Here is a 27,638-nt window from a genome sequence, read left to right on the forward strand (position 1 = left end):
TTCTACTACTTTATTAAAATATTCTCTAGTAGCAATAGTACTTGTGTTTCAGGAAAATAATTGTAATAAAATGTTAATGTAGCAGATAAAATATACCTGAACAGATCTGATATCAAGAGCTACAGAAATTGTTCATTACATTATCATTATTGCACTACAAACATTACAAATATTGTTTTTCAGTGCTCATGAAAATTAAGAGACTGGAGTCAACAGTTACAGAATGACTCTGAATCTGTTTTGTGAATTATTTTTTCTTCTTGTATAAAACATACAAAAATTTGTCCCTTTAAACTCTCCCCTCCCACTAGAGAGGTTAAATCAATAAAAGTATTTTCTGGTATTTCTTGTGACTCCACATGTAGTGATTATTACTTGCTAACCTAAAGGGCATTTGTTATTTCTGGACGTATATGCTCCTCTGATTTAATAGGAATTTCATTAAGATACTTTTACATATATGTATATATAATTAAGGAAATATAATCACTTTATGATTTTTAATTCCAATAATGCAAAGAGCAAAAAAGTCAATGTGAAATGATTGGCAGAACAGCAGTTACATAAATGAAAAGAGCTGTAGCTAAATGTCTCTCTCATTTTAACAAATAAAATCTAAAGAGCATTACAACTACAGACAAGAAGAAGAAATGTTTGGAATGCCATATACCTCCTTAAAACTGTCAGAAATGAACATCCAAATATTTAAGTTCTTAATTCTGTAAATATAACTTTTAGGAAATCAATAATATAAAAACTAAAATTCTTCTTTATACAGTGATAAAAAATGGATGATCAGCAATGGAAAAATAAGAAAAGGAAGGGCTATCACTGAAGCTTCCTGGAAAAGGACAGGGAGAGAAATGAGAAGGTAGGGACAAATCTTTTGAGGCAGGGCTAACTGGGACACCATCAGACAAAACTGGTAACTACTGTGCCACCAGAGAGACTGCTTACTCCTCCTCAATTTTTCCCACTGATAGTCTGGCAGAATAGGTCAGAAGGTTAGGGTTCAAAGTGCCATAATTTAGCAAAGGATTGGTATGTCCTTTATATCACACATAACAGGTTTGATTTCTTGATAAGCAGAGTTCAAGGTACAGGCATACCTTGTTATCTTTCAAGGACATGTTCCTAAAAGTGCTACAGTTAGCAATGAGAGACAGCAAACTACCTTTTCCCCTAATAATTAATGTAATGGATGGTCTTGGTGTTGGCAATCACTTATGAAAGGCCAGCATATTGCTACATAATATTCCATTTATTCTGCAGTGAAATAACACCTTAAAAATAACATCTCAGTGATACAAACACAAACCAATTATTAAATAATTGAGGCTGGATGGGATTTTAGGGGCTATCTAGTCCAACATCCTGTTAGGAGCCAGGTCACCTATTAAATCAGACCAGGCTTTTTAAAGCTTTAGCCCCTTGGGTCTTGGAAACTCAAGGATGGGGACTGTTCACAGTAATGCTTGTAGTGAAAAAGATTTTCCTCAGACCAAGTCAGAATCTTCTGTTTCAAGTGACACTCTCTCATCCCTCTTCTGTGCCCTGCTGTGAAGGGCCTGGCTCCATCTTCCCAGTGATCTGTCTGGAGGCACTAGGGATACTGCTATCAGGAGCCCCAGAGACCAGGCTGAACACCACCCTCCAGCCCCTTCTCCTGGGGCAAGTGCTCCAGCCCTGACCATTCTGGTGGCTCTCTACATTCACTCCAGTTTATCACTGTGTTTCCTGTATCGGATATCCCAAAACTGGACTTCTTTTGATGTCTTGACTCTTCTCCTGATAATACAGCCCAGGATTTTGTAAGAGTATACTATTGGCTAATACTGAACTTGCTGTTTACAAAAGACATTTGTTTCCTTCAAAGACAAGAAGGATGATCCCACACAAGATAATCCTTATTAGCAACTGAATGCTACATAAAAACTATTAATATACCAAAATTCACATACCAAAGACTGCTATAAATGTACTTCCAGCAGTTGTTTTAAACTAAGTATGATACTAGAAAAATACATGGCTTTCCATCTGTTTTTCAGAATTTAAAGGAACTTCCATTAAGCTGCCTGCAGGCTATCAGGCATGCTTCAGTGCAACTGGGCAGCTCAGGGGAGCTTTTGTTAGAAGAGCAAAGGCTGGAAAGACACGATAATGGCAACAGCAGAGATGGTCATCAAAGGACACTAAAATGACTGACAGACAAGCAGTGGGTTGGGGAGCACAACTGGATCTGTCTTCTTTCAGATTTAAGATATGTAAAATGTCCTTTCCCAAGCAGTCACAGTAATTGGAACCACATTACCATTAACAGGAAAACAAAGCAGACAGTGTGAAGACCTCTCTTCATAAGCATGACTTAAAACCCAAAAGAGCTCATCAACTGCATTTCAGCTCTAGAGACAACTATCAAATAATAAGGTGTTGTATACTGTCTGGTTTATTACAAGTCCTAAAGTGTAGCTATTTTTGGGTGTCATTATCTAGAAATGAAACATATATTGGCTCTAAAACTTATTTTCCTGAACTGTACAAGTCTTTCAAATCAAACAAAGAGTCCTTGTAGGAACAATAAACACACAGACAATGGTATCAATAGCACAATAGAATATGGAAGATACTTTTACAGCCCAAAACCAAAGGAATATATATGTCACCTTATCCATGCTTATAAAAGCTTGGAGTCATAAATGAATCCTGAACAGATACATCACTAAGCTGCTTATGACACTAATGAAACAATCTCATTTCTCTTCATCTGCAAACATGAAAAAGGTCAAGTGAATCTAAGCTTTCTATAAAGTACCCTATCCCAATAAATTCTTCCGTTATCAAATTATCCTATATTACCTGCTGAGGCATGTGAGAACTGAAAATACTTAAAAAATGCAGTAACTACTGTGAAAAATGATCAGTTAACTCCAAGCTGTCTCCATTCTTGACCATATTTGCTTTCACAGCATACTTTTCTGTATTTTATCAGTCATCTGACAAGTTTAACTAAATTTTTATAGAAAGACCCAACTTTGCCTTTACAACTTAAGTTATTAATTTGAGAAGAACAGTATTGCAAAAAGCAGTTGAAAATAAGAAATCAAAATTCAGGTTTGAAAAGAAGAAAAGGAATTAATGAATTATCGGGATACTAACAGCCTTTGCAATGCAAGTTTCATATGTACATTCTAAGAAAAGTCTTAGATGTGATAGAACCATCACTTTTCTCCTGAGGCACAAAAGCAAAAAGCACTGAAATTAATTTATTTTAGTGCATATCATTCTCAGACTAATCAAATTTTCTGTTTCTCTGTTTCCTCTAATTATGTCTAGTTCTTCTCTCTTCCTACATATCTTTGTCTTAATTTTTGTCTTTTCCTCTCATGTGCTCTGTTCTCTCTCTCTTTCAACAATTCCTTCTTTAGCTGAACTATCACAATCCCTGCAATAACCACACCTAAGAAGTATGATCTTCCTTCTTCTTGTAGAGGACTTGAAAACAGTGTTTGTTTTTTTGGGTCTTTTCCCCAAATGGGGTTTGTGGACAAAGACACTCCTGATCTCCAAACATTCCCTGTCCCATCTGAGTAGCGTATCCAAGTCAGCATATTCTTATTGTGGAAGAAAGAGAAAACGCCTATTACTCTGTGTGTCCAGTACTTTTAACATTTCATCCCTGTCATTATCCGTTCTTTCTAGGAATCCTAGAATGTGGCTACATCTATCGCGCAAATAAGAAAGCAGCTGCAGATGCAATTCTTGTACTCACTAAAGAGCAAATGGAGTTTCTTCTGACATCTCATACTCCTCAATAAAGGAACTCGTTCACTGAACAGTGCATTAAAACATGGCTTTAACCCTTTGTATTCTTATGGTTTACAAGACTTCCACTGAATGAGGACCTAAATACTGATAGAAAAAGTTAATTTCCTTTCAAAACTGGAAGAATGAACTGTTGCACTTTAGTCTGGCCATTCTACTTACCAGTTCTGTATGAATATTTAGGTTGTGACTGAAAAACAGTCTAGCTAACACTGCACTTCAGTTAACCTTATTTTGTGTGACCTGCAATACTTTTGCTTTGTTTATTACATGAAGGTTTTAGTAGGTGAAGGTGTTTAATATTTTTCTGAATTTATTTAATCTCTATTCCATTCTGAGCTCCATTCTTAGCATTTCATTGTTCTGCTGTTAAGTCTGAACCAGGTTAGAACCAGACTTTAGGCTTAATCTGAAACCCCTTAATAGGGTAATACCTCAATTTGCCTTAATTCAAAATGGAGTCAGTCTTTCAGAAAACAAGAAAATCTGCACTCTGTCAGCTGTTCTTGAAGATGCAGTGTTTACAGGTACATGACACTAAAGCATGCTTGTCTTAGCAATACTAATAGGATAACACAGTCTAATACTTTGACTACTATTATTATTATTACTATATTAGTATGGGGCTGGAATTTGGCCCATATTTTCACCTCTTTCTAATCTCAGAATTCATGGTAATCATAAATAGATATTCAAAGGCAAGCAATAAACAGTGTACACTGCAAATGTGCATATAAAAATCATACGTTAAAGAACAGTTACAGGTAAATTGCTTCAGGACATCCAGAATGTTAGTTATGCCAAGATGTATTACCCAGAAAACACCATGAGAATGGGTTAGAAATCTCCAATAAAAACTGCAGAATTACCATCCTGAAAGCAACATAAAGCATAGGTGTTTCATGAGTTAAAGCTCATTATTTGCAGTACAAACCTCAGGGGTCAACTTGTGCTGGGAACAATCACAGTGACACAAGCTCTACTACATTATGATTACAAGTATTAGAGCTTTTTCATCCAGTGAAAAAGCTCTTGAGGCATTGAGGTTCCTTAGGATCACTCTGCCACGTGCTAAAAAGTATTTAAAGATTTGAAGTCTATTAATATCAAATGAAAGCATGTCAGCTATAAAGCAGTGCAGAACTTCCCTGAAGAAGAATAAATGGAAAAAAATTATTCTTGCTGCCTAATAGAGTTAAAGGGCCAAACACTTCAAATTGCAAAATGTAAGAGAGTAGTCACATTATTTCAAAAAATTTCAGTGACAACCATAAAGTAAATCAAGAATATAATTTACTCAAGACACACACATATTGAAAACACTTCCTCATACCAGACTATCCAGTGATTATGCTGAGCAGGAAAACTGACCATCCAGCAGTACTCCCGATAGGGAGAACACTGCTAAGAACTTTGTTAGTTATATTTCCATTTCCTGAATCCCCATTGGTACAGGATGTTGGGGATTTACTGTACAGATGATTCTGGCTGGCAAAAGCAACATACAAAAAACATTCTGCAGCTTTCCCAGCTAGGAATTTAAAAAAACCTTCTCAAATTCATCTCTGATTTGACAGAATTTGAAGAGAAAGAATTATACTTACTTCCTGTTGGTGTCTAATCTTGTGTTATCTCCAAGTTCTTTGAATACAGGTCTTACATCATCAGTTTTAAGTTCAGTTATTTTTCAGCTGGGAAGAAACCATCCTAGTTACTGATTCACTCAACACTACTATCATATGATGAATTTGATCAGTTATTCCTAAGTGAGGAGATCTCATTTTGCCTATTTTTAGCAAATGATATGAGAATAGTGTTACCGCATCATTATTCATATGATTCTGAACTTACAGGCAGAGGACAGAATACATTTTCTTTTTCTTAAGTTTCAGGGATATGGAAATGTAAACTGTCCTCCAGAGTGAAGCTTAAGCCTTACATCAGCAGATTACTGGAATTAAATCCTTAGATGAGGTAAAAGGTCTCTATCATGGGAGTGAAGGTTTTAGGAAGTTAAGATCAAAAATACTTTTACTCAACAAAGGATCTCCACCCAAGCTTCCTGTTTTTGTCAAGGAGTTCACAGACTCTTTCATATAAGAGTATTTCTGGAATTTTTAATATTAGATTTTCTTGTTGATTTATGAACCTTGCATGAAATGCTCCTCTTTAAAGCAGAGTAAACAAAAAATATTAGTGTCAAATTTGAGAATTACCATCAGTGAGAAAGTGAGAAAGCTACCAGTGGAGGTGACACCCTGGAGAAGTGAAGATAAATCAGAAATCACAGTATAGTGCCAGACCTTGTGCTCTGTTCTCTGTTGAAAAAGATTAAGTATGATAATGTAGGACTATGGATTGTAGGTGACATGCATGAATATTGATAAAGACGGGAAACTGTCATTAGACTTGAGTGCAAGAATGTTTAGATGTGGAGACAAATACCTAAGGGATACTAAAAATATATTACTTCTAGATGAGTAGTGCTAAGATTTGAAATTCAATTTGCCACAGCAGGTTTTCTAACAGATGTCTGGTCTTTCAACAATGAAGGGCATTTTCCAAGACTGCATTCAATATGTAAGGTAAGGAGAACAGTAAATTAGTCTTCACTTAGCTTTGTGATCAAGTTAATAATGGTGTATGTGCACACTAGTATAAAGCTAGATCAGATTAATGCAAAAATACAATAAACTCTATACACAGTCTTATATATAACCAAAAGCAATCACAGAGATTAGCTTGTTTGACCCACACAGTGTAAATGACTCTTCTGAATTCTTGCTTGAATTATTGGTATTGGTACTATGGCAAGTATATTGGTAAGAGTAAAGAGTATCTGCTTTGAGAGAAATAGTCTTTAGATACATGTCAAATTCTAACCAGGAATCATTGTGATGTGGCCTGTGGCCTAAATTGTTTAAACAATTTTCTTTGAACTTTCAAGGGATATTCTCCCTTTCAGAATAATAAAAAGTATCAAGCTAATTCAACTCTGCCTGTAACACCAACACTGGGAAGATCCAGAATATTTAGCATTTTATCCCATCTTAAAACAGCTTCTTCGAAATAGAAGAAAATGTTCATTGTGAATCTCTGTTCCCTAGACACAGAACATAACACAACTCAACAGAACTTGCTTGTTCATATAATCTTTTTCTGAAAGCAAATGAAGTATTATTTGCCACTTACGATGACACACATCATTATAAATTAATGAAGGAGTAAAACTTCTTTACAACTTACAGATATTCTTTCCACCTATTATAGCTATTTTTTATTTTTGGACAGTGACAAGAAGTACCTTTTCTGAATTTACTTGCTGGACTGTAAAGGATTCCTTGTAGTTTTGTTAAGTTAATGACTCTGACAGAATTCAGAAGTTACTACTTCTATGCCATCATTAGGGGCTTTGAAAAATTTGAAACAATTATTTTTCTTATTCAGGTAAAGTCATATGCATTTTTAGCATTGCAGGAAGCAAAATCGTCACTACACAAGTGCAATAGTGTGTGTCAGGATTTTAAGTCCATTAAGTGCTACATGGTTGTATCTGTGCCATTACCACTTTTGCGTTTCTAGAACTGTGGCATCATTATATAGAATGCTATATAATTTGCTGCTTCTGTTTTATTGATACTTTTCTGTTACTTTCCAAATTCCCATTTACTCTGTTATGTTATATTCTTGCTAAATATGACAACTGATCTCCCATGTGAATTATTCTCTGCAGTACATGGAATGAATTTAAAGACTCTTGGCTGATCATATCAACATTAAAATAGGATAAATATGTTGCTTTGGCACAGCAAAGTCAAATACAGGCCACAAAAGTTTGGATTATGCACAGACAACTCCCCTCTTCACCATTCCTTGGTATGCTATCATTTACACATGCTCTGCAACATATAATACAAACAATAAAAAAAAAAAATCTTTCAAATATATTTACTTAAAATGAGAAATACAACAATTAGGTGCATGTGAAATTATTAAAGGGAAAGAACATATTCATATTCTGAATATGTTCATATTGTTCAAATTGCAGATTTACTGAATTGGAACATAATCCTTGACAGTTTGTACAACAAACATATACACTGCAAGTACCTTTAACTCCAGTTTAAGGCATCTTAAATTAATTTTTTTTTCACTTTAGCCTAAGATTATTACTGCTTGAGTGTTTTCCTAAAACACTACATTTCTCAGCTGTAACAGCATCTGTCATTCTTGGCGTGGAAGCAAGCTCTTGTATGAATGTGAGCAATCTTTTTTTGCTTCTTTAGAAATGCAGGGTATGTTCAACAACTGTACTATGGATCTATAGGAATCTAAAGCATGTGTTTAAAGTAATTCAATGCATCTCTCAGATCATGATCAAATACAGCATGCAATATGATTAATAAAATAAACAGCCTGAAGTACTCTTACAAAGACATAAAATAGGACCATAAACTTTGTGGATAGGAAAGTAATTAAAATATACACTAGAAGGAGAATTACAACTTGCATATTCACTTATTTTTATGTATTTAAGAATGCACAGTCTATTGCTACTGCAAATATTTTGGTCAGATTTTATACTTCAAATTGCAATAACAAAAGCAACAATACTTAGTGCTTTGGTATTATTCTCCTATCAATTTCCATTTCTCCAGTTCTAGTGGCATTTAAAGTTCACATTTTCCAATTCTTACTGACTTCAAATTAGTTTATGCAGCTTCCAAAAAAAGAGAAATACATAGCTTGGGACTGTTCAAAAGAATACTAAACAGCAAAATAAAATTTACAAAAAAAGAAAAAAGGAAGAAGAGAGACCTTTGACATTGAAGGGAATTAAGAAGAGAAAAGAAAGCTTTCTACAAAACTATTTAAACTGTTTCTTTCACTCTTTGTGTTTGAGAGTTTTGCTGTGGAGTTTCAATAGCAAAATTTTCTATGTGTGACAAATAGGCTGTTTAAAAGGACCTTTTTTTCAAGTTTTTTTAAATATTGTTCCTTCTCTAAGTATTATTAGTTCTCAAGGTATTATCATTATTAGCATGCAATTTCTGAAATTGTAACTTGAAAAAAAATTGCAAAAATGGCAAAAAGAAGAGGTCTTGAGCACAATTCAGTTGGTAGGGATAGAACTTACATTTTTCTGAAGACCTAGAAAACTACTGGTAAGTCAGTGTCACATTTCAGTAATCTTTTTATCTCCTTATTTTAGGAGATTCTCCTCCATTATATTCCCTCCACAAACTGATACACAAAGATACACAAATTTATAATTAATTTTGGAAAATATGATTCAATTTTTCAAACAAATTCAGCTTAGAAGATTTTTTTGTTTTTTAAATGGTTCATTTCCTATTTTAGCATTAAAATGGGAGTAACAGAAAATTACTACTTTCTAACTTTAAGATCACTGAATTGATATGAAATGTGCACACGTGCAAGATCAACAAAGAATCTCTTTTCAGTGATCACACATTTACAGATATAAAGTTATCTGACTGTCATTTCATTGGAATGTACTTGTACGTGAGTAAATGCTCTGGGAGTCTGCATTATGAATCATGCATTATAGTTTGTACTGCTGGCATCTTGGCATCAACTTGAATATACAAGGATTTATTTTGTAGGCTGGTAACTGGAGTAGGCAGGCCAATACAAGAAAGCATAAAAGCTGCTTGAATTGCAACCATTATGGAAAGATAACAAGTACTAATATGATGAGAGAATTTAAATATTAAAGTGATGTTTAAGCATGTCTATTCATTTCATACATGAGCTATAATACATAAACAAAATCTTAAACTGCAGCAGGCAAGTGAAAGCTTAGGACATTATTTGAACTGTAACATAGTTTATACTATTCTCTTCCTTAAACCCAGAGTGTAGTAAAAAGTAAACTGTCTGTTTAACAGGACACAAAAAGATAGTCTATAGAACTAATAATTAGTAAAACAAATGTTCCTAGAATCTATGTATTTCTAAAATACAAAGAAAGGTATATCACTTAACATTTCCATTACATTTTAATCTGGTTGCTGCTAAATAAAGTGTACAGAAAAGTTAAAACAAGGCAAGTAAAAGAATTACAGGGAAATCAGTGTAATTTATTTTTCATAACTAATATAGAAAAGAAAATTGCCCTGGCAGGTTTGTATGGTTAAACTGTCAAATTATAAGAACATAGAAACGATTTGCAAGTATTTGCACTTTTCACAAACGTTATTTTCCCCCCACAACTCAGTAACGCAAGTTCAAATTGATTAGCATCACACACCAGAGCTAAAATTACAACTTTTGAAAACTGGTTCCTTTCCTTTTTTAGCAATTCCATTTTTGTATCCTATTGACACAACACTGAATAGCTGAAGATCTGAAATGCAGATTAAAAACATATTTGAGGAATGATAACAATTCAGAAGTTTGCAGCTCTTTTCTAAGTGTGCTCAGCACAGGTTCATTTAGTGAGTTGTATCTCATGTTGAGTATTTGCAGCAAAAATGACTGCACATCTTCTAGTGATGTGCTTCTCTATGAAATGACAGAGTGTGATTATCACAGAACAATAATAATGTAGTATAATCACAAAACTGGTAAGAATGTATATATGGATGGAAGACTTAGAGCAGGGCTGGGAAACTTAAGGTGACAGTTCTGTTCATCCACCATTCTACGAGACAGAGCAGACTGAGGAGAAGGATCTAGATTTGTTACATGAGATTAGGATAACTAAACTGCTAACATGACCTAGCTATGCAAAAGACACAAAGTTCCAGGAATCACTAAGGTACATCTAGTGGAAATTATGGTATCATATGAGATAGAGCAGGAAATTATCTGAAACATTATTCAGAATTCCAGTTATCTGTGTTAAAGTGAGGTCAGGATTAAAAGAAATGGCACTCAGATGTCCAAGAGAAAAAGGAATCTATCCCATGAGAACTCAAATAAGCTACAATCTAGAAAAACAAAGTCTGACTAAGATTTTAAAAGGACAAAACAATAGATAAATTTGACAAATGCTATTATCAGAACACTGCGATATAAACTAGGAGAAAATCATCTTGAAGCGGAAATTAAAACCCAATCTGAACATAACAACTAGAATATCTTCCACTAGGAATAGTACAGTTCAGAGTTTAATTTCTGAAAAGATGGTTACATGAAATGACAAAATAATCTAAGATCCAAAAGGCTTACTCTAAAAATTATGTTTATAAACCTTATAGGTAACTACTATATTGCCAATATCCACATTTGTAGAGTTTTCAATTTTTTCTTCATTTAATAATGGAAAAATAAGTACAAAAAAGACAATTACATAGCTAAAAGATTCTGAAAGTTATATTTTACTTGCATTTTTGTAATTTTCTGATAATTTGATTGACTTTCACAAAAAAAAACAACCCTAATTTGTTCATTTTTCCTCTTTTGTGGCATAACTCATTGCATCATGTGTATCAAGACTTGCTGCCAACAAATTAACAAATTAGTTCTGGACAAATTAACATAACTTCCAGGTAACACCAAAACCTGTTTAAATAATTAGGGGGACTGAGAGGGAAAGGACAAAGGTCGTAAACTTTCTGGGCAAGTGCTCAAATCATGTTACAAAAGAGGCAAAGCTTAGCCGTTACCTCTTCTTCTAACAGTGTTCTGGAGTGAACTCGATTTTGAATGAGTTAGCCATGTTCTAATAAAAACAGGCCCTTCAGGGACTTGAACAGAGTTCAAGCACCTCCTACTCGTATCAAAATAAACACTTAGCTTTCCAAAGCAGGAGACTTCCGAGCATGCACAAGGACCTCTACCTAAATGTGCTCCAACTTGGAATGATTTTAAATGCCTCTGAGGTTAGGTGGTGCTTGAGAACAGGAGGTATTGGTAAGACTTCACTGGAATCTAGTCAGGGAAAAGTTACCTCCAGTTATCACTATGACAACCTGTTGGAAAGTCATTAACGTGTGCAAAACCTGCACTTACATTACATTACATTACATGCACTACATTTTGAGTACAGTGTGGTGGATTGCCCCTGGCTGGATCCCAGGTACCCACTAAAGCCACTCTATCTCTCCCCTCTGCATCTGGACAGGGCAGAAGAAATGAAATGAAAGACTCATGGGTCAGGATAAGGACACGGAGAGATGAGTCCCCAGTTAACCTTATGGGCAAAACAGACCCAACTTAGGAAAAAATTAATTTATTACCAATCAAATCAGAAAAGGGTAACGAGAAACAAAACAAAACGTAAAATAAACCACATTCCCCACATCCTTCCCTTCTTCTTGAATTTAACTTTACTCCAAATTTACTCTACTTCCATCCTCCCAGTAGTGCAGAAAGACAGGGAATGGGGGCTGTGGTCAGTTCATCCCACATTCCTGCCAATCCTTCCTCCTCAGCGGAGGACTCTTCATACTCTTCCCCTGCTCCAGCATGGGGGTCCCTCCCATGGGAGACAGCCCTCCACAAACTTCTCCAGTGTGCGTCCTTCCCACTAGTGCAGTCCTTCAGGAACAGACTGCTCCAGTGTTGGTCCCTGTGAGGTCACAAGTCCTGACAGCAAATCTTCTCCACAGTGGGCTTCCCACAGGGTCACAGTTTCCTTTGGGCAATCACCACCCCTCCCATGGGCAACAGGTAGATCTCTGCTACATGACAGATCTTTTCTGTCCTTTCTACCCATTTCTCTCTCTCTCAAAAAAAAAAAAAAAAAAGCGCAAGTTTCCTTCCTCTTCATTTGGGCTTGGCAACTCTTTTTGAGTTACGGCAAGGCAGCTAAGACTGAAAATTTTGAAAGAGTACAGTATCTTCTTACCCTCTGTATTTTCATTAACCAGGTCCAATCCTTTGTGTAATCACGTATCTAGACCTACATTGAATTTCTGTCAATCAAAGTACTTCCAATCATGGAAGACAGCAGAGTTCACTAAAAAAAGCAGCATACGGCACTTCATAATGAAAATGTTCAATTTTATGACCAGCCTTTGAGAAATGCTTAAAGGCTTGACAATTCTGCATTGGAGGAGGACTAAGACTGATGGTAAAACATAAAAGCTCCAAAACCCATGAATTTCTGAAAAGAGTCTGTGCTGAACTTCTTTTGCTCACAAAAGCCATGTAGGACTTGTTCTGTGCAGCTTCTGGTGTTTATGATGTGGTTACCTACACCTCAGCCTGTTGTGCAGACTCCCTTTATAAATCAATGGGAAGAAACAGGTACCTTACAGACATTATTCCATCCCAGCACAGTCATTTAAAATTAGACAAGACTGATAACAGCCACAGCAAAAACTGTACTAAAATCTGCATTTTATTTACTTTGCTCAGAAACTAATGTTTGAACTCATCTGAAGTCTAACAGTATATTACATGTTCAAAATGCTTCAAAAATATCACAAAATTTTGTAACAGTGGTATGAACAAAACTGAGACCTCTGAATATGATGTTCAAAGGTTTTCAGTGTTAGATCTGGAAGGAGATGTTCACCTTCACCAGGTGTGTCACTGAACAAAATTCATACCAAAGTTATCATCAATTAGATTCACAGTTTCCATCTCTACAAATAGCTGTACAAAGGTAACTGGATGAGCAGAAATGAAGAAATGGACTCTGCCACCAATCCCAACACACTGACTTCCATTTACCAATTGCTTTGTCTTTGCCTGGCTTATACTACTCTTCCAAAGAGAAAGATTGGGAAACTGCATCATGTAGTTTACACCCATATGAATCACACTCAGTGAAACTTTCACAACTTCTATTTTTTTGTTTTGTCTCTTCTTTTATTTACACTATTCCCTTCCCCACCTCTCATTTTTCCTTCTTTACATTTTTGCCTATCATCAATCCTCTGCAAGTTTCAAAATACAGACATAATGGATGGAGAAAAATACTTTTGTCTGACAGAACAATTAAGATTCTCAATCCCTTAAACTTTCTTCTTCCCCTCCTTTTCCTGATTTTGTCCTTGATGAAAATTGACCATATTTAGGACCAGTCTGGGAGGTCAGGCCGAGAAGGGTTTTAAAACAGGTTTCCTTTATATTTTATACCACGTAACTAAGGGAAAAGGGATTCCAGGAAACCTTTTAATAAAGGACTTACTGATCCAAGTTTTCTATGTTTTCCCCATCTTCTGAGTCTAATAAAAAGCTACAGAATTTTTTAAGGGTGATAATTACAGTAAAACTTTACTGATAACATGCTGTTGCATCATGGACAACATACAGATGGTTAAAGTTGGAACAGAATAATCAGAGAGTTGCAAAGTTATCCATACCATAACTGACAATACAAATGTTGCCAACAACTGGAAAATATTTAGAGTGGTATCTGAATCCAGATTGCAGAAACATGCAAGTATCTAAGCATAGGTCTCACATGTGAGCCAAGTATCTAAGGTGCCCTTATATTAAATGTTCCAGATACCAGGAAGCCAAGACAATGAAGTTAAAATACAATATATTCTTCAGATACAACTTTCTCTGAAATGGAACACTGGTCATTTTGCATTAAGGATTTTGGTTTTTTGTTTGTTGTTTTGTTTTGTTTTTTTATTTTGAATCAAATATGGCTGGTCTCCCCCATTTTCCTCGCACTTGCACTCCACCCATATATAACTCCTCAGTCCCTTTTAATCATGCAAACTACTTAGTCTTGAGGTTTTTCCTAACAGTGGAACTGTCAAGGTAGCATGAGGAAATAGATTTAAGCAGGGCACAGCAAATATAATCTTAAACACATTAAACCACATTAAAGAAGTGGCAACACTACATTAATTTTGAAAAAGTTATAAAATTTAAAAATTTAAAAATAAAACAGCATGAAAATTTGCAAAATTCAGTTAACATACTGAAGAAAGGTATTAGTTGCCTGGCTCAAATATCCAATTAACAACACATTGCATGGAAATGTAAAGACTTTTCACAACAGTATTCTCCCTGTTTTATAAGATATTTAAACCAAAACCTGCCAAAGGTGAGGAAAAAATCCCCAATCACAAACAACCCAAACCAAAAGACCTCTGCAAATGACTTCAAGCTTATCACAAAAGACACTTCTGCATTCTGAAAGGTTTATTCACAGTCTTCATTTTAGTAAAATACTCTTTGGAAGCAGTTTCTAAAACTAGATGTAACGTTCATTTACATATATCTGCCAAGTTTTTAAATGTTTTAGAAGCTAAACTAAAACATGTTGAAAAGGACTCATTGTGGTACCAGAATACATATTGTAGGAAATAAGAACTCATTTACAAGTGGGAGAAATACACTCACACTTCATCTGTGGGAATTCACTAGACTTCCCTTCCAGTAAACATTATATTTAAAATAATCATGGAAAATATGTTCTTTTAACTGAAGTTTATGAAAAGATTTAGACAGCTGGCATAACAAAAGAGACTTACAAAGATAAATGTAAAACTGTCTTCAAAAATAATTAGTAATTCTGCCAAAAGATATCAATTTAGCAATAAAAAAATATTCCAATTTTTTTTTCTTACTCGAATGGTTAAACTAAAACTGTTTAATACAGTTGTTCAGTATAAATAGATAACCATTTGAGACAAAGTACAAAAGGAAGACTTGATTATTTTAAAAAGTAAGAAAATGCAGGGTGGGGGGAGAGCCCTGGCAGGCAAACAAATTGCCATAAGGTAGCTCTTTTCTAACTTGGAGCATGTCAACTACTTTTTTAGATCTGCACATTTTAGTAATACAACTACCTTACAGCAAATGCAGTACTTAAAAAAGTTTCTTTTCTTTGAAAAGAAGAAGTCATCTGTCACAGAGAAAATAAACCTGAAATGTACCCCATTTATCTATGCATATAGAATACCTTGAAAACAGAAAAAAAGAACTCTGACACAGACAATTAGACCCAGATCTCACAACTTGTGACTGGGAACAGTGTCATAAAGGACAAACCTAAAATAAAAAAAAACCACCCAGCCTCACTAGCTTCTGTAAAGTAACTGTCTGTAAAAACAAAAATGTTCTAGAAGAACATGCAACAGATAATAAAGACAGTAATTCCTCACCTGGTTTTAGGTCTAAAAATCTTTGAAATGAGTTATCAATAAAGGCTCCATTCCACCTAATACTGGGCATTTCACAAGGTCACGGGGTTTTCATTAATCACACTTTGGTTGCCCTTTACTGTTTAGAGAAACCCTCTATCACAAGTGTACTCAGAGATTCAGGAGTCAATTACCTGAAGCAAGCAGCTTATAAAGACAAGGGAAGGACTATGGTTTCTAATTATTTTCATCTACTTACAGTACCATTTTGCACAAATAAAACCTTTTCCCCTTCCCATAGTGTTTTGAGTGGGCCAGATTCTTCCTTTCTCTATAACCAACAACCAATTCTAGTGACCTCAGCAATGTAGCCAAGGTAAAATGCAAAGATTTAGCTTTCTGAAGCATTTTGAAACTTATGATCTAGATTATATTTCTGGAATGGAAATGCTAAAGATATTAGAAAAATAGGAGCAAACATTAAGCAAAATTTCAGAAGGGATGAATCAGTGCACTTTATCTGTTTATCCATGGCAACACTTCCTATGAAACAATTAAAATATCTATGAAAACAATTCCAGATGACAAGTTCCACATCAAAGCTTACACTAGATTATATACATACACATGCAGTAGTATTTATATTAAAATGTTAGCCAAGAGCTGCAGCATTTTGACGACACATCTAATGTTTAAATTTTAGAAGAGAGGTACAAATAGGCTTGCAAGTACAGGTATGTACACTTTACATATCTACTATGAAATCCAACATTTCATATAAAGACTGAGTGCCTGACAGGTAGAAGCGTTTTATGCGGTGCCCAAGCTCCATCTCAAAGGAACCTATTTCTAGTTACATTTACTCCTACAACTGCACTGCCACTTGATGGAAAAATTTTACTTTCTCTTAAGAGAAAGTTTCTCAGTTTTGTTTATTCCATGGGTACAAAGCAGCATAAACTGTGGCAATTTTTTTTGCTACTGGAGTACCTCAAAGGGATACACAGAGAGTCTGTACCTTCTCCAAGCTTGATGAGTCAGCAGGGTGGTCTGTGCAGCAATGAATGTCTTGACTCGACAACATTTGTTTCTTTACTAGTACAAAAACCTATTATTAAGAAAGGGTTGGCCGTATAGACACAAAATATAGACATAAACAGGACCTTTATGGATTCTGCCCAGTGGCAAGAATTAGAAGAGCCCTTTACTGCTAGTCATAAAGCCTCTTGATCTAGTGTTTCATATGCACCCCTCCATTCCACCTTGGTTGGGTTTATTCAGTCCCCACATTCTGTGTCCTTACTGCCTCTCATCACAAACCTCCCACAGAATTACAAACCCTCTCCCTAATAACCAGCAGCCACCCTCTGGAGCAGACCAGCATATCTGCTTTCACACTGTGCTCCCCTTGGAGGCCCATCCAGAACAAATGTTCCCATCTCCCACTGGAGAGCCTATTGGTGTGCTAAGGTTCTAAGATACTTTTTGGGGTTTGGTGTTTTTTTTTGTTTGTTTGCAGTTTTTTTGTTTTGTTTTTTAATCTAACTCAGCTTCCCTTCAGTGGTATCATAAACAGCTCAAAGTAGTACCACCCTCTTGGTACTCCCATGATTCAAATGTGATGTCACAGCTAAGTGTCACTATGGCTAACTGATGTTTGGTAAAAATGTTCTGATATCTCACACTGCCACCCTACAGCTACCCAGATCAAGTTATTCCTTAGGAAGCTCTTGAATTCTGGCTAACTATGCCTTGAACATTAATTGCACATTCATTCTGCTGGTTTCACAGAATATATTCACAGTTACCCATATAGTCATATAAGTAGACACAACTGTGCCTTTAGATCATTCAGCTAGAAACACAAATAGCTGTAAAAATAATCTAAATAGCTTTGTACTAAGTAAACTGAAGGACATGGCCATCCCACTATTCAATATGTGATGCAATACTTCAGCACTGAACACAAAGAGCTTAAAAAAAAATTTACTGCTGTCCCTGAATGTAAACAACTCTCTAAGTTAACCATGACAAAGTCTGGGATACATTCTTGAGTCAATCTTATCTAGAAACGAGAACATACGAAAGGGAAATCAGCCCTCCTGATCTTTCTGACCCATCCTGGACTTTTTGTTCTTTCCTCATCCAGGCACTGGTCACCAGACAGGCCAATCTCATGAAGAGAGAAAGCAACAAAACAGCTGCCAAGGACTTGCATGGTTATTCCATCAGCTGTGAACACTGGACTCACCAGCTGTGAGCACTACACATAAATATCATACATCACTCTCTTTTGGGAAATCTTTGATGTGATTAATTAGGCACATTCAATGCTGGATCGACTAATGTCCCTGACTAAAACCCACCACACACGGCAAACAGCTCCTTGTGGTTTATGGTATGAAAGTACCTTGGCTAAGTAATGCACACTATTCTGAGTGCCTGTTCATGCCATAGCATGAACACACTATGATGGTCCTTCATTTACTCACAGTTCTTAATTTGTTCATTTACAAATTAACTACCTATCCTCTATTCCAGAAGCACATACCACTATTTTTCTTATTTGTAAGAATTAGTCACATGAAATGGGTGTCAACAGCATGGAAATGACAACCTAATGTTTTCTTCAGTTATATCTAGCATTTTCTCAACAATTCCAATGTGATTCTGCAGAAGACAAACTCTAGCCAACATTTACTTAAAAGCTCTCATCAATGTTAAGTCTTCATGCCAACATTTCAGAATTTATTATGAGGTTTTAACATCACAAAGCTATAACTTCCATCTCACACCACACAAGCACCTAATGGACACTGTTCTTCCAAAGTTTGCTATGTGGAAATGAGTATAGTATCACATCATTTTCCAGGAGGTAATCAAAATGATTTCAACTCCTTTTCCAGGGCGTAACCTCAGACTGAGAAAGTAATTATAGAAGATAATTACTATTAAAAGAAAACTTTTGCTGTTTTATTAGTCTTAAATATAATATTACACAAATAGCTATAATTTGAAGATCAAAATTTTTATACAGAGAAAATACAATATTCCTGCTTTGAAGAATTTAGCCCCTTGAATTGGCATTATAATACACTGTTTTAGTTAATATATTCAATTAATGTTCTCTGGCTGTATCTATGGTAATGTTGTTACTTGTGACCTGTTTTTCTTCTGTATTCTGAAAAACTATAGAACTGTATTCTATATTTAGGAGTTTCCTATAAACAGCTTCTTTTCTCACATGCCATTGAAGTGTTAATGCTTTGGGTTACTTAATGCTGGTAGGGACTTCACACACACATTTAGTCCTTCAAGCCCAGATGGATAGAAACACTCCAGAAACAAACACTATTTGCACAGACAACTTAATGTACGTAACAGTCTTTGAAATAAATACAAAAAACCCACAGATTAACAATTTCTTCAGGTAAAAGCTTTCATTTGTAACTTGTCATTACATCCAGTATAATGTCCCCTTTTCAAAGGGACCCAAAGCACATATATAGTTAAAAGGCTGGGAAATTCCCCTGTGTCTCATAGCTCTTATTCTATATAGAAGGGCTGTAGTGTATCACGTGAAAGGTATATGTAGCCTGATAAAGCTGGTTCCAAGTGCAGCCAAAAGTGTGTTTTGAGAAAAGCAAGCAAAACTTGTGCATATTCTGCATTTCTCCCTAATCCTCTGCCACTAGTATTCAACTGCTTCTCACTTGAGCATTTCCTGAATGGCGATGTGTTTTCTACCTGTAAAGGGATTCTCAAATTTATCTTGAGCTTTTCCAGCCTTGTTTTGAACCCATATAAAGTTTAGCACCTGAAACACGATTTGGTAAGGAGTTACAAGTCACCCCTACTAGATCATTCGGGCAGTGCTCACCATTAATGAAAGCTGGGTGCAGTAAGTCACAAAAATGGGTGTGTACCTGAGGAATACTAACAGCCATAGCAAAATCATGGACTGCAGTGGAAATTTTAATCCAATACCTTAAGAAATATATATAAGCAGCAGCACCCTTATAATGCAGAATCCCTCTTTGAAGGCATTTGCAACTGCTTTTGAATTTGTTCTCAAAGGACATGATATATTTCAACCTTTCCAGGCTAGCAAAAATACCCTAAGGACTTAAAAGGGTAAATAAATAGCTTCTTAGGTACTCCAAATAGCCACTGCACAATTTAACAATTTGCCTCTACTGATCATAGTTATAAGATTCAAACATTTTAGCTAATGGGAAATAAAAGGTAAAATGAGAACGACAAGGCTTATGGAAAATCTTTCTGATATGACGATACGTTGATATAGCAACTATTCCAAAGCATCCCTCAGAGGCTGAAAATATTGTGTGAGAACTATTTCTTATGAGCTGGGGCAAAAGCGACTAAAGAAAAAGATTTTTGGAGCTATAAATATAATCATTAAACATTCCTTGCACAGTAAGAGAACAAACTTCAAAGCCTGTGTTCCAGATGTAATGAAGCCCAGAAAGGTCAGACATCAGACTAACTTAGCATTCCCGTGAGTCTTGATGTAGATAATTCTTCAACATCAAGACAGTTACAGTTATGAAGTGACTAGTTACAGGGCTCAAAATATTCATTCTGCAAGAACACTATCTTAGCTAAGAATGTAAAATTTTAAGATCCTGATTAGGAATCTAAGAACCAAAATTAACTAAGCATGCTTTAGCAAGTGTGCAGTCTTCCCAACACTATTATTCATCTATTTCATCAAATCAGGTTAGGTAGGTTTAATCCTTCTGTTTATTAAAATGCATCCTAGAATTAATTATCCATTAAGATGTAAAGTTCAAATAAACATATCCTCAGAAGAAAAGGAAGAGAATAGGAATTTCCCTAGACATTTCAGTATAAATATAGGATACACAGACACTTTCTGCTACAGATTTCAGCTTGCTTCTACAGCTTGGAAAACAATCTAGACATAGTCACCTGGGAAATTTACTTTTTCTTTGCATCTCCATCATATTACTGCTCTTAGCTCTTACACTGACTTATTTGCATTGATTCAGAATTTCCAAGAGGGTGTCTTTCAGCAATTTCCATGACATTCATGAATTTTACCATTTTAGTTGTACCTTGTATTTAACTTTCTCACTAGGAGAACAAGATGAAGGTAGTTTTATGGGAAATGTGCAGTAGTTACTTTGGGTAGGGCTGAAATCTAAACAAGGTCTAATAATGCCACTGAAGGGCTTCGCTTCATTATGACAGAAATCCTATGTGTTAAAAACTTATGCATACACATCATACGATAGAAGTCATAAATGAATACATTAGCAGCAAATTATTATTACCAAAAAAGCATTTTGGAAAGCACTAACAGTGTTAATTGAAACTGAAGATTTAAAGTGGTAGTGATTTTCAAGACCTACATAGCTCTTCAAGGGATTACAAAGCACTTCACATACAAACGTAGCAGCAGTGTGTAGGGAGAAAGAAGTTCTGACAGTAGTTTTTATCACACACAGTGATGACAGCTTTGCCCAAGAACTATTTTGGCCAGGAGTCTTCAGTATGGATTTTTTAAAATCCGTTATTGAAATCTTCATTTGATACAAATATTCTTGAAGAGATAATATGCCACTATTTAAATATTAGTAGTAACTTCAGCACAAATATACATTGAGTTAGTAATTTTAATATTAGAATCCTGTCACTGCAGGCAGCAACATCCATATTATGAAAATACGTTATCAGAAGTGGAAAATAATTAGTTTCAGTATACTGTTAACAATGAAAGTATAATATAATAAACGAAAATCTAATTATGAGATTCCTGCATGCTCCACAGAGATTCTAAATGCATTTTAACATTTATTTATTCAGGAAATTTATCCAATTATCTTCTTCTCACCTAAGACAGTCCTCTATCTGTGTGCAATTAATAAGATATAGGGATCTTAATTTAATCTTATTAAAAAACCCATTTAATGAACAGAATTGATCCCCTTCTCAACCACCTAAAAAGTTTAAGACAGATGACTAGTATCAGATAGCATTTGATGAATTCTAAAATGTACCACAATTACGAAGGAGAAAAAAATAGGGATAATTTTTTTTTCAAATTAAAAAGACTATGGAGAGACTAAAGTCTCTAAATTGTAGAGTCAGCTTGCAGCAGACTGGGAAGAAAAGTAATAAATCTGTAAACATAAACATGCAGACAACTTTTTTGCATATTTCTCTTAACCTATAAAGCAGAGACAAATGCTGTCAAGAAATGTCAATGGCCTTTATTCTATTTTGTTTTTCATTTGAGAAAAGCATTTCCAAGAAGAAATAACAGAAATACTCCTAAAGGTTTTTTTACCTATAGCATGTCATCCATTATAAATTTAGTAATTTTTAAAAACTGAGCTATGTACATCGACCCAGAAATGTTTAAATAATAATAATACAAAATACTTCAAAATCTTTATAGAACAAAACTAAGGCTCTAAACAATTTCTGTAGTCATCACCCTGACTTAACACAACTACAGAAACATGGTTTAAAATGTAACATCTGTCCATCAGTGTATATTCAAATAAGAAAGAAAAAATTACGTAACTGAAAATATCCTATGACCTAATGGACAGAGGCAGGAATTTAAACTACAAAACCAAGGGTTTTTATGAATAGTGTCTATTGCAAAGTTGAAGGAACAGCATTGCCATAAACAATTTCCTTGAATACTCATTTTCTGTTTACTGCATACCTATTATGTTTCTCTTCATTATTCTACACTTCTCACTTTATCGTTACAAAAACAGGAGAAGAAAAATCACCTCAAGTACATGATGTGAGCAGCAATCATCTGTAAAAGAGCACTTTTTTTTTAATCACTAAGGAAAAAAAAAAAAGGTTTTGTATGAATTTCCCTTGTGGTCCAAATAATTCTAGAATTTTTAAACCAGTTCCCACTGATGTAGCTGATATGAAAAAGATATTATACTGCTTTTAGAAGAAATTTAAGGCATTTTACTTTAAAGGAAGTCAACAATCAAAGGCAAAAGATGGTTCTTGTATGTGAAGTGCTCTAGTATGAGTTCACTCCATATTAGATCCCTGAGCCTACTTTAAGAAAAGGAATGATTTAAGTTTGACGTTGCACCTTATAGGAAACTAGAAAATTTAACCATCAGGAAAAAACCCAGCAGAAAACCACAGTGTACTTCTAGTTTTTTGGTGGTTTTTTTTTTTTGGTTTTTTTTTTTTTGTTTGTTTGTTTGGTTTTTTGTTGGTGTTTTGGTGGGTTGGATGTTTTTTCTTTTGGCAAGGAGAAGTAACAGATTAAGTCAACAGTTTGAAAATAACACTCCAGGAGTGTTCAAAAGAAGGAAAAGCAGGAACATATTTAGCAACTGAACTTAACTGTGTAGATGACAGAGTTGTTACAAATTTGCTCTGCTTATTCTACCCCTAGACAATTTCAATTGAGGTAATACAGCTTTGAAATTAGAAAAAAGTTTTAAGTCACACTACCAACAGCAAGTGAAACTGTTCCCTTTGGTCATACTTTTTTTAGAACACATGTGACATCAACAAGACTTTAATCCAAAAATATCAAATAATTTAAGGTTTTTGTCACTGTCATAGGTAAATGGAACATGGATTCTCAGACAGAAATTACAGATGTATAATGGCAAAGAGAGTAACAAAATTTACATCCTGACATCACAGTGGTCTACTGTAAGGTTGAAACAGCAGATCCTTTCTCTCTATAACCCTTCCCTGAATATTATAATTTTGGTATTTTCTTGGCACTTGTAAATAGCTGTTCACAGAAAACCATCACAAACACGAGTTAAAAAGAAAAGAAAATAACTGCATTTGACTTGAAAATTGGGTATTAGTTACACTTCTGATCACAAGATTTGCCAGGGGCTTTATTTAACCACCATTCAGGCCAGTCAACATTCCACATAGTTCTGAAGCTTTCAAACATGTTTGTTTATACCGATTATAATACCAGTGGTAACTACGATGAGTCACTGTGTTTTTACTAAAGTAGAACAAGCTGTTATAATCACTTAAATACAGAACTGGACAACACAGGTATTCCTTTTTCATCTTAGGGGTTTCTGGTGATATTAGAAAATTTCTTTGTTCCATAAAACTGTCACATGTGAATCCACAGTAAATACAGAATTTGCCGTCTTTCAAGTTAAGGTATTTATACCATCTCAACATGCCAGTTAGTTACTTTGCAGTCACTTAGGTAGATGATTTGGAATGTGGGGAAAGTCATAGTCAGATCTTGACACCTGTTATGTGATTAGAAGTGAGGTAGATTTAAAGAGAGACACCTACATTTCAAAAAACACTAGTATGGATTTTCCATGTTTCCAAGCAGAAAATAATCCACTGAGGAACAATCTACTTCTCAGAACTCCAAAACCCAATATTAATCAACTTATTAATTTTTTTAACATGAAGAAAGGAGAGTTTTATTTAGTTTATCACTAAGAAAAAGCTGTAAAAGCACAGAAGCATAAGTGTATCAAACAAGATTCCTATGTTTCTAATAGCAGGGGAACTTCCCTCCTCAAAACAAAGCAACATTATGAAAATAGGATACATGACATGAGTGGGAACAGAGCTGAACAGAAAAGTATTTTCTCCACGGTTCTTAAGCTTAAAAATATAGAAGAATTGCAAAGTTAGTATTTTTATTAAGTAAAAGTGCAAACTCAAATTATCAAGACTGATTTTCAAGAGGAGTTTCCAGTTATATATGAAATCCCCGTGTCTCAGTAAATTTCACCAGAATGAAAGGTAGGAGTCTCATTAGAAAGAAACCCATGCTAACTCACATTAGCATTTTATTTTAACTCAGGAGATCAGTTTCAAACCAAGTTTCCTGGTCCTCCCTGCTCAAATGGCTTTGATTTCCACATTGTGGAGTCATCATCTCAGAGTCTGCAAACTGAATTCCTTTTTGAGAACCCAACAACCCCTCCAATGTGCTCTAACCACTAAAAGGCCTACAGAACCCTTGGGCCTATTCAGTTGAACTAGAATTAATGTGAAGTCAAGACTCTTAAACTCATAGTGGATATCAAGTCCTCTGACCCATCCCATATGCTCTAGAACTACCCCTATTGTTTCACATCACCAGTTAAAAATCACATTTTTTTTCAATCCTTAGGCAATGCTATTGCTTCAGTAGTATCACCACTGCAATTCAGGAGTTATACATAAAAATTAAAAGCTCTAATAAATTTGTGGCTTTGCTTAAGTTAACAATATTTTAATGGATTACTACTTGTAATTAAAAATTATTTAGAGCAAAGAAGCTTCATCTAGTATTTCCTTTGAGGAGATGACTAGGTAGCACAGTCAGTTAATGAACTAATCTCTACATTTAAAAAAAAACAACAAATGTGTATTAAACAATGAATTCGGGACAAAAATAAAGATGTATCACAAACCTAACCTGAACAACTTTGATTACTGTACATGGTTTTACATTACCTCGTAGTTTACCACAGCTAATATTCTAAATTTACAAAAAGGAAAAGGTGTTATGGAACAAAAGTAAGACTGCTTGTAAACAGGCAAAAAAATCAGTCATAGTTTCTTTCTCCATTGAATAGAATAGTACACTGGCATAGAAAATATATTCTACACATGGAATATGAAAGACTGAGAAGAGACAGTAGTAAGAAAAGAAGTATGTAGCACACATAAATGTTCATGACTTCTGCTGTCTATCCAAACTTCATAAAAACTATTAATGGAAGTCATCTTACAAGATGAGTATCTACTTTCAACTCCACAAAAATCCCACAAACAGGTTCAGAGTTTGACCACTGCTATGTACAATATAAAATCCACGTTCTTGCTATGAAATGAAACATTATGTTTGCTTCTCTCTACAGGAAGTAGGAGAAATACCAAACTTTCATCTTGTTAATGCATTGATAATGGGAAAAAAATTACCACCAGAATTAAGTGTAACTTCATTTAAACAAAGATTTTGTAACTCAATTTATTCTTTGTAAGCAGAAAGTTAGTCATTTCTCCTACCTCCACCACCTAGATGTAAACACTGTTATACCTTTAGATTTTTATATGCTTTTTAAGACACTTACTGTTCTAAGAGCTGATCATATTTTCTTAAAGAATCCTTTTCAGCAATAACTGCTCTCTCTTTTTCAGCAACAGCATTATCTCTTGCTTCTCTCAGATTTCTGAAGGAAACAAAAATTGGTATTTTAAGAATCTGTTAGAAAAAAGACTGTTTTGCTTCATTAATTACTGCTCTCTGATCCAAACTTCAATACTACCTTCTTCAGCTCTCATAGAATGATGGAAGGGTCTGTCTATCTATTCACCTATTTATTACAGAGGCTTAATTTCAGGTTATTTTCATATATACCAGCAAAGCTTCCAGTTCTGAAATTCTAGAAAACAATTATCAATATATGTGGAAACATGTAACTCCAGAATAGTAGAAATAAAAATTACTTATTTTTTGCAGGAATTAAATTCCAGTAATTTCACTTGGTACTTTGGGAATAACTGCAGGAATGCTGTTGGCCTAACTGAGATGATTCACGATTTTTAGATAGACCAAGAAAAGTTTAGGTAAGCATAGAAATCCTACTTCCACATACAACTAATTGTCTAGTTACTCTGATATATAGGTTATTACACATCATTGTGTCTCCTTCTGGGTTCTATCGCTGAACTATTTTTGATCTGCAAAGAACCATAAAAAAAAGTTTTATTACAATCAATACACCTTTTTTTTTTTTTACCAAGGATCAGTCAAGATGTTCAAACTACCTCAATTATTATTTCACCAACACAAATGGGAACAGCATGATACTAAGAATAAAACATAGTATTAGTGTTTAAAAATTGGAATTTGTTATTAATAGTGTGTTATACTGTAAGGAGACTACAGATTAACACTGCAGAAGTCTGTACTGAGGGGAAGCACTGCTTAGATACTGCATATAAACTCTGTGTCCAATATTTAGTGTAACACAGCACCAGCCAATTTGCTAGAGCTAACAGTGGTTGTTGAGCATCAAATATCTGTGTTATGACTGTTCTTAAGGGTTTTACTCCACTGCTGGTTTGCTTCTACGATGAACATTCACTAGCATTTGGAACGTATTAGATGATCTTAAAGATTCCTTTCAATTTTATCTAAAAGGAATCCTATTCATATGCTACAAATGTGAGCAAATCCAAGCACAGCTGCAAGGCAAGCCAAAACCATGGCTAGCAGCAATGACTAGGGGGTTTCACTTCAACACCACATACTTCATCTGAACTGTACTGCTAATGTGGATGTATCCAACATCTTCCTACTGAAGTTTTTTCTTTTCCCTCTCTCCACAGCAACTTTCTGACTTATGGCAAAATGAAATTAAAGTCTCAGGCAAGTTTTGAATAAAAGTGAAGATATAAAAGAGTTTCTTTGAATGAAAGTCAGGATATAAAAGAAATAGAAAATTATTAAGCCGATGTAATTGTTAACCCAGGTCACTGTATCACACTAAAGGTATATAATTTCTGGTTTAAAGATTATTTTCCAGAATAAATGTTATCAGTGGCACTTTTCTGAATTCAAAGTAGTTCATACAAACAGGAACCAGTCACTTAGAAAAAATAAACATCAGAATTATGTAGCAGTTAAATGGCTATTAAAGAAAGATAACATTTTCATTAAAAATTGAGTTACTAGGCACAATTGAATGCAGAAATTTTGTGCAGAAATTCAGGGACTGACTTTATGATTAGATTCTTTAAATCTGTCTCATACAAAAAAAT

At 34.8% G+C, this 27,638-nt stretch overlaps 1 protein-coding gene across 4 annotated transcripts in view; it reads right to left on the reverse strand.

The window, feature by feature from the left end:
• PIBF1 (progesterone immunomodulatory binding factor 1) overlaps nucleotides 1–27,638 on the reverse strand; it is a 105,503-nt gene that overhangs the window by 50,325 nt on the left and 27,540 nt on the right. For all 4 annotated transcript variants that reach the window (XM_058848612.1, XM_058848622.1, XM_058848631.1 and 1 more), the window contains one exon: nucleotides 25,946–26,044. In XM_058848612.1, coding sequence (XP_058704595.1) covers nucleotides 25,946–26,044 — 99 coding nt within the window. The remainder of the gene's footprint in view (nucleotides 1–25,945; nucleotides 26,045–27,638) is intronic.

This window comes from Poecile atricapillus, chromosome 1, assembly GCF_030490865.1.
Source record: "Poecile atricapillus isolate bPoeAtr1 chromosome 1, bPoeAtr1.hap1, whole genome shotgun sequence".
Classification (NCBI taxonomy): Eukaryota; Metazoa; Chordata; class Aves; order Passeriformes; family Paridae; genus Poecile; species Poecile atricapillus.